The 8,787-nt window shown below is 39.3% G+C and overlaps 1 protein-coding gene across 1 annotated transcript; it reads left to right on the top strand.

Moving 5' to 3' along the window:
- The first annotated feature begins 268 nt into the window (after positions 1 to 268).
- CRYM (crystallin, mu) lies at positions 269 to 8,787 on the top strand. Its single transcript, XM_010570192.1, has 7 exons — positions 269 to 406; positions 1,457 to 1,519; positions 3,666 to 3,767; positions 4,330 to 4,513; positions 6,904 to 7,025; positions 7,882 to 7,966; positions 8,644 to 8,787. Exons 1-7 carry the CDS (start codon positions 269 to 271, stop codon positions 8,706 to 8,708), a joined length of 759 nt encoding a protein of 252 aa, XP_010568494.1. The 3' UTR covers positions 8,709 to 8,787.

Below are 8,787 nucleotides of genomic sequence, written 5' to 3'. Positions count from 1 at the left end.
GGTGTGTGTGGGGGGGGGGGCCGGGACGGACGCGGGCGGTGGGGGAGTGCCGCCCGCGCCCCCGCCGGAGCGAGGGACGGGAGGTCGGGTCTGCGGCGAGGAAGGGACGGGGCGGAAGGGACTAGAGCATCGGAAAAGGTCGCTGGTACTGAGTTACTGGTTAACTGGTCAGTAGCCGTTTGATGTTAGCAGCGCTGGGGGCTGGAGGTTCCCATGCTAAAGGTACATAAGTAATGTAAGTAATTCTCTTATAAGGTTCCTAGGGGTCATGCCTGCTTACAGTGCCGCAGACGATGCGCTGACAACCAAGTTGGTGACTTTTTATGAGCACAAGAAGGATTCCTCAGTCCCTTCTCACCAAGCGACAGTCCTCTTATTTGACCCGAGAAATGGCTCTTTAAAAGCTGTGAGTTTCATGCATCCTGCATTCTCCTCTGTTAATGCTCTGTCAGTTCTCCCTTCTGATTCTCAGAAGCTGGAGCTGGTGTGAATTGGCCTGAGTTTACCTACGTCATCAGTGAAAATGTGTTTGTGCCAAGGGAGGATTTGGCATAAAGCCTCATATGTTGCATATGTGTCAAAGTGTACTCTGTCTGCTCTGTACTGCTGCTTGTGATGTGAAGGGAATCTGTTGGCTGACAGGGTGACTGGAAAAGAGAAATGATCAAGAAAAGTTTACCTTGTGTTTGAAGGAGGAAAAAAACTTGGCTGAATAAAGAATTGATCTTGAACCATTTTAAGTTAAATCTAAAGAGATTTACAAGTAGTATAACAGGGAATAGTATTTGGAGTCTGATTTGGTTTTTGTTTAAAGAATTTAAGAATATTGACCATTTTCATGACACTTTATTGCTAAAGATTATTAATGGGCCAAAAGTGGTCAGGAAAACTATATTGGGCTTTTATTCCTAAACTGTATCAGAAAACATGTCAGTTTTTTAAGCCCCTTAATTCAGTTGTACGCAGCAGCTAATATACACTGAGGCAGGACTGCCCCACTGTGTATGATATGCACTAAAGTAATTCTGTGTTTTACTGTCATCTCGTACAGACCAAGAAAGACAGTGCAGACTCGTGAACCACTGCCAGCTCACACTGGTCCCTGGTCTTACTGGAGTGCAGAGTATTGCAGTTATATCTATCTATTCCCTGTGTTGGAGAGTCAGGGAAGTGCAGTGCATGAAGAGCTGTGTGTTAGGGGTGGCTCAGCTCTGACCAGCTTTCAGTCCATTTGTGCTGGTGGAATGACATGGAAGAACTGGAATAGAGAATCTGCCCAGCTTTAGCATGTGATTTTTATATGGTTTGTGGTTGGTATAATAGTAATTACCAACTTTTATATTTTCATCCGTGCTCTGTAATATCACATAATTCACAAGTTGGATGAAAATGTTTGGTATTTACTCATATTTTCAGTTTTCCTTTAAGTCTGTCTGAACCTTTTTTTTTTTAAAAGGTCCTAGATGGCAGTGTGATTACAGCAAAACGAACAGCTGCAGTTTCTGCAATTGCTACCAAGGTATGTCTTCTGTTTCCTAAATTGGGACAAATTTAGTGGTGTTATATATAAAATAACTAGAAGGAATAATGTAAATGGCTTTCAGTGTATGTGAATTTTCATCAATACAGCTTTAAATTAAATTTATGATAACATATGTACCTTCAGGGGAAAACTTAAAAGCAGAGTTTTCTCTTTTGAGTGAGTCATGTCTGGCTTTAACGTTTTATGTGTCATTGGAGAAGGAGTCTGAGCTATGTTTTTGTGGCTCATTCTGCATCCTCTTCTGGGAATTTACTGAGGTGTCTTCCTCTGTGATTTTTTTTCTTTTGTGCTTGTCTTAACATACTCCTTTATGGTGATGTAGCTGTGGTGATGAATTCAGTTTTATTTAGATGTACACGTTCTGCTGTCGGGCCAGGACAAGTGGGTTTTACTCGACCTGGAGAAAGAGGAAAAAGGCACACTTCCAGGGGGCAATATGGGTCCTCTTAAGATACATGATGCCCAGGATAGATGGGTGACTTGTCCAGAGGTGGCTGGGTGGCTGTCAGTTTCTCTGTCACTGGAAGATGTCCAGATGACTATCCCTGACTACAGCCATAAACTTCAGTGTCTGAAGACAGGTGAGGTATATCTTGCTGTATGTTGCTTTACATCATTTCAATTTCAGTTGGAAATTTTTGGTTTTGAATTCTTTTTTTTAAAACTATATTTGGCTGGGCTGCTAATAGTGGGAGGAGAGCAAGTCACCATCCATTGCACAGTGGGGTTTTGGTCTTCACCTCAAAGGATGAGGCAATAAGAAGAGGGCCAGCACTCTGTTTTTCACCCATCAGCTTTGCATCAGACTGAAGGCTGATCTCACCACTTCATTAGTGGCAGTCTTTATGCCAGCGTGACTCTATCTATGGCAATAGAGCTAAACTGACATAAAATTGGAGAGAAGAACCTGTCCCCAAGAGCTTCCGCTCAATCAAGGGACCAAACAATTTACAATGGATTCCTCGGACATGAGGTTATAGGACCTCATTCTTCTCAGCCATTCTATACTTAGGCAGTTCTGACAGTTTTTACACAGTCAAGGCTGTGCTGGCCTCAAAGGAGCTTGGCTGCTGAAGGGACTTCAAGATCAGATCCTTCATTGTCATCTGCTGTTTTGGGAAATTTTCAGGAGTGTTTGGGTTTAGCTCATAGTTGTCATCTTGTCCTCTTTATGGCATTTGCTTTTCAAAGATCCATGCTTTTATGCAAGGAGCCTTTGAAATCAGTGCTTCAGACTCTTTGAAAGGAACATTAAAAAGAGTTCTTGCTACTGAAAGAATGGGATCAATGAGATTATTTTTTTCAATTTATTTGCAGCAGAAGAAGTGTTGAAAGCCTAGACAATTATAAAGCTTTTTATACAGAAGTGAGTGGCTACAGAAAATGCATGAATGAGACACAAGGATAGCTTTGGGCTGCACTCCAGCGGCCCTCTCTTTACCTTTGCCAAGTACTGGTGAATCGCAGGCAAGAACTACACTAGAAAAGCAATCGTAGAACTGAATTTTAATATTTGTTCCTCAGAACCATCCCTATTTTTACAATACCTGATGCATACGTATCATGGCTCTTACACTGGCAAAGTTTCCTTGTAGTGTGATTTATGGCTTCAGTGAATTGAAAAAAGAAGTTTAGTTTAGTGCTACCAGGACCAGCTTACCCACACAGCTACCGCTTTCAGGACTGATAGTTTTTGGTATTATAAGCCCTGTTTTCAACCAGTGCAGAACATCAATACTATAGTTTTACACTTAGTCACCTAGGTGTGATGTAGTATACTAATACTGGAGTGTGCTGAGGCCCCAGAATTTGCATTGGCTCATGCTGTTGCACATTAGGTCTAAATTTCGAGTGTTGGACAATTCAAAACCAGAATCAAGCCAAGATGTACTTTGGTGCTATTGATACTAGCTTTTGTATTTAAAAAAAATATATATATATAGTGGTAGTTGAATTTTGTTTTATATTAATATGAATCAATACTAGCTTTTGCATAAAAGCATTTTTGTTTGTTTAAAAAGACTAAAGATACTTTCTTTTGTAGTATTTTGATATATATTTGTCATATCTGTTAATATATTGTCCTTACATATTCTTTTTTTTAATATTTGATACTGTTTAGTTGTTAATGCCAGCTTTTGCAGAAGTGCTGTGCATTTTGGGAGCTGGTGTTCAAGCATATAGCCATTATGATATCTTCACAGAGCTGTTCACATTTAAAGAGGTAATGGACACATCTTAACAGGATGCATCTATTTTTCTCTATTATGTTTCAGGAGCACTTAATATAAATAAATCATATTACAGCCAATGAAGTTAAGGGATTAATCATATTTTGGTTTTGTTTTTACAGAACCTAAGAATACTCTGAACAGCTGTAGAATTTCTTACTCAAATATTGGCTTTTTTTAAAAAAAAGGGGGAGGCATTGGAAACAAAGTCAAGTTTCAGATGGCTTTTTCTCTCTGACTGAGAAACTCCTACTGTGTGTGCCATACTTGGATGAGCTTTCTGTGACTTTCCCTTAAATATATTTATTGGAAATATTCGTATTTTATAAATACAGCTCTACAAGGAGCTGTTATTCTGGTATCACAAAGCAGTCATTCAAATGTAGCTGCCCACACATGAGATTTAGTCACTTGTAGGACAAGAACATTAAAGGGGAAAAGAACCCCACGTTTAGATACATGTAATTATCTACTGAAAACTGAAACAATGTTCTGCTTCAGCAAGGAGAAATTCTCCAAGCTAATCTGTTTGTCTTTTTTTTTTTTTTCTTGAAGGTCAGGATATGGAATCGCACCAAAGAGAAAGCAGTGAAGTTTGCTAATTCAGTTAATGGTCCAGTGAGGGTTTGCTCTTCTGCTCAGGAGGCAGTTACTGGGGCTGATGTGATTATAACAGTCACTATGGCAACAACACCAATTTTATTTGGAGACTGGGTAAAACCAGGTGCCCATATCAATGGTATGCTATGTTCTCATTGTTTAAAGGATACATTTATTATTACATTGTTTAGCATCAGAAACTGTTGAAAAGCAGTACTCTCTGCTTCTCAGAATGAATATTCTTTCCAGTTTAACTTTTCCCATATAGTGAGGACCACTTTTTCCACTCCTGTCTTCCTGGTCGTCTGGAGCTGGAACTCCTGCATATTCCAGCATTGGATGTTTGCTAGAGCATGGGATATGCTTTTTCCCTGGTGGTGTATCATCTTTGCTACCATGCTGTCACTTGATGCTCACCTTGCTCTTCATTTAAATAACCCATACAAACATGTTATTTCCAAAGCAATTCCTGCTCATTCTGCTGTTTCCCTGGTAGATGTCATCTTTTTTTCACCCAATTTTGTAAGTTCCTCTTTTGTTCCTTTTTGGGCTGATAATGTTGAGGTGGAGTTTTTTGTTTGTTTCGTTTTGGTTTTGTTTTTCTACTTGAGTTGAACTTCACAATCTGTCCTCTACAGTGAGGTTTGGGGGGCTTTCCTCTTTCCCTCCCCCCTGGCCTTGTGATGATGTTGCCACGCTATTGTTTGGAGTCTCTGGACATGCCAGCATTTGCTTATTTTATTAATTGTGGGCCTGGTTCAGATGACCCTGTGCACTTTCCAAATAGCATGGTAATAAGACAAAAGCAATTTGTCAAAGGAAACAATTTAAAGGAAGGTCCCACATTCCAGTAGCATCCTACCAATTTTTCAAACTCAATTTAGTCCTTTGTCATTGAATGTTGTTGTCTGTGTTATGTCATGGAGTGGAAGCCAGAAGTACAACCAAAATGAATTAAGGTCTACAGTCCCTGAGGCGACACATACACAAAGACCTCTCTCCTTTCTTTGCCTCCTTTTTGTTTTTTTTCCCTCTCTCCAACAAGGCATTTTTGCTGTTGAAGAGGTATTCAGGCAACATGGAATTTATTATTCTGTAACAGTTGGACACTTTTAACAAACACTTGACTACAGTATAATTGTTTTGTTTTTTTGTTTTTTAGCCCATAACAAGTTTATAGTTGTCTTGCTATAGTTAAAAAGTTAACGTCCTTGATTTGTTTTCAGTTTCTCCAGATAAGTAAAAATCCATAACCTGCTCAATTTGTACTGCTTATAAAGTTACAAGGAAATAATAGAAGGCTATAGGTTTAAAAATCCTAATTAGTAACATTGAACTCTGTCTGCATGTCCAAGTCTTTGCTGCACAATACTTTGGTTCTCATCTGTCCAGGATAATTGAGGGATTTTTCAAATCTTATTTTTCTCTGTAGACACATAGCAAACACAGTCTGGATCAAATGAAAGGACTATAAAATTCAGGGCATTTGGTAATGATCTGATGAAAGACAAGGGTACAAGAGATAATGGACAAAGGGAGATGATTTTCTTATGCCTCAGCTACCCAGAGTCTGCTGACAAGGAAATTCTACTGATAAATCAGTTGTTGAATATTTTAGAGGAGCTGTATTAGGTGTTAGCTAACTCTATTTAAAAAATAAAAAGCAACAAAAACCTGTTAATTTGGCAGTTGCAGAAACAGGCTACTGTTTGTCTGCGGAAGAGTTGTAGTCTGTATAAGCTTAAGATTATTTTCCCTGAGCTGAATCACCAAATGATCAAAATTTATTCTAACAGTGCCTTCTGTAAGCAGAACAGAATAATTATGTTACACTTACATACTTGTGTCATTTTCAAGGCTCCTAGCAAAGGTTTGTTTGTTTTGTAGCTATACATAGTTACACATCTTTCCATTTCTTGTATTGGTAAGAGATGATGAAGGGCTAAGCAGGGCTACCTCCCCTTCTCTTCTGTCAGCATTATTCGGAAGAAGCAGTTTGACTAGTGTACCAAAGAGGTGGAAACAGTGTCAGCAAAGAATCTCACTCTGCTTCCTGAGGAGTTGCAGTTTAATGCTCTAGCAGGTTGAAATGCAAAGGCCAATTGATTCCAGTTGTTCTGGCTGTGCTTATGGGGAATATAAGACTTTTGTCGCCAGCAGCATCTGCATGACTAGAGGTCAAGGATGCTGTACGTTTTAATGAGCTGTAAACTGGGGGGTTGGACCCAATGTCATCCTTCATTGACATCAGTGGAAATTTAGGGGGTTAGCACTTTACAGAAACCAGCCATCTATATGTCAGCTGAAGCCAGGTTGAGAGAAATCCAGGCTTTTTCTGAGTTGCTAAGGCACATCCTATTTTTTTTGTTGTTCTGTTGTTCAGCATGTCTCCAGTGCTAGCATCAGATTGTTTGTATATTGCATTTCCACAATAATGTCTATTGTTAGTTCACATATGTCTTTTGGACAAAATACGGTTTGAATTTGTTTTAAACATTCCTCCCAAGTTCATCAGTTTTGTTGTCTTAGCTGTTGGAGCAAGCAGACCAGACTGGAGAGAACTGGACGATGAACTGATGAAGAATTCTGTTCTGTTTGTGGATTCCAGAGAGGCTGCTCTTACGGAATCGGGAGATGTTATATTATCAGGGGTAAGACTTAAATTATGAACTTTATTTTTGTGGCAATTGGCTTGTATATGAAACCGATGATGTGCTGCACTGAAACTTCTTAGAGCATCAGATGTAGTTGTTAACACATTCCAGGCACAGGCTGAAAGATAAACTGGTTTCAGACTGAGACTTTTATATGTCTCTGCCAAAACCATGTAACTTCTGTGTTGGCCATTACATGGCACCATATTACAGTAGCATGTTTCCAGCATTGGCCTTTGTGTACAATAACAATGTATTGTTTTTGAAAGACCTACATTTCCTGCAATGTTTGGTAGTTATGTTAAATATTTTTCAAATCTATTTATTAAAACCTGTAACTTTCTTCCCATAAGATTTCAGTGTGATTGACACACATCAGGCCTCTAGAGAATGGACAACAGAAGCCAAGCAGACAGTCTGTGATCTGCAGAAATTTGACAGCAGGGACTCTTTTAGGTTTAATGGAGTTTTATTTTTCTCTTTTAATGTTTTTGCAGAACAATTGATTTCCACTTTTGAGGTTTAACATAAGAGGTCCAGATACAGTAAGGTGTGTGGAATCCCATGTGTTTTGTTGGATAAGTAACAAGCTATCCACTGTAAAAAAAACCTTACTGACTGAGGAAAGTCTGTCAGCTGTTTTTCTCTGAAAACCATTCCATTCCTCTGTGATTTCTGTCCGGTTTCTCTATTATTTGTCTGAACACTGATCTGCTACACCATGGAAAGGAGTCAGTTCTGAGATAGCAGAACTGGAGGAGTTCATTCTTTTGAAGTCACTCAAAAAAAGTTTTTCTCTTAACATATTGTATGGATATTATGTTTTTGTATAAAATATGTATTTGTTTCACAGGCAGAGATTTTTGCTGAGCTGGGAGAGGTAGTGAAGGGTACAAAACCAGCCCTGCCTGAGAAAACAACAGTGTTTAAATCACTGGGTAAGAACAACCCCTCCTGTGTACAAGTCTGACAGAAAACAATGCCTTGTTATTTATTAAGTCCCCCATGCGTGGGAAAGCTGCTGATCATCTTCAAAACTGCTGTGGCAATGCACTGTCCACAAGAAACTAGACTGTGATTTGCATTTTTCCTTTTAATTTCCCTTTTTATCTAGCAGGACTGATGTAACAAAAAGTGATAGGAAAGCAAACAAACAATAGGAAGAAGTACATTTTCCATTTCACAGTTTTTCAACACATGACTGCAGTGTTTATTAATGCAGCTCCAACCTGAATGCCCTGCTGTTATGCCCCTGGAGTCTGTCTGACCTACAGACAATGTGACAGTGTACTGTGGGGTTGGAGTTGATGTTTGGGGGAAAGAGCGGAAGCGGTGATGGATTGCAGTGCTCTGAGCTGCGTGACGTGCCTGAAAGGGCCAAGATGTGATATGAACACTGAAAACTAGATTCATGCTGTTGCATTAGCTTCATATAGTACACCTAACAGTTATATAATAGCTATAAATTTTGAACGTAACACTGTAGGTGTTTGGGATGGAGAATTTCTGTTTCTGTCAAGTTAGATAACTTCCTGAGTCCTCTTGTTCCCTTCCGAAGCTAAATTATTTTGTACAGCTGAAGAATTGTTTGAAGGTGACTTTAATTCTCTTTTAGGGATGGCAGTTGAAGATACAGTAGCAGCAAAATTTGTTTATGACTCGTGGTCAGCTGGTAACTAAAGAGAGAAGTCTACAATGCCAACGAGGCCGAGAAAATTGTTTGCACTAAGTTTCCTTGGATCTTTTGTTAACAAGAAGG

Source organism: Haliaeetus leucocephalus, unplaced genomic scaffold (assembly GCF_000737465.1).
Source record: "Haliaeetus leucocephalus isolate CR32 unplaced genomic scaffold, Haliaeetus_leucocephalus-4.0 Scaffold295, whole genome shotgun sequence".
Lineage (NCBI taxonomy): Eukaryota > Metazoa > Chordata > Aves > Accipitriformes > Accipitridae > Haliaeetus > Haliaeetus leucocephalus.
The sequence above is the reverse complement of the archived record's forward strand: the minus strand, read 5'-3'. Positions and strand labels throughout refer to the sequence as shown.

Bases quoted from the DNA above. Each gene is read 5' to 3' on its own strand.
- CRYM (XM_010570192.1), top strand. From the start codon at position 269: ATGCCTGCTTACAGTGCCGCAGACGATGCGCTGACAACCAAGTTGGTG. The intron at 1,520-3,665 runs GTATGTCTTCTG...GATACTGTTTAG, and splicing joins TTTCTGCAATTGCTACCAAG to TTGTTAATGCCAGCTTTTGC. The intron at 7,967-8,643 runs GTAAGAACAACC...ATTCTCTTTTAG, and splicing joins AACAGTGTTTAAATCACTGG to GGATGGCAGTTGAAGATACA.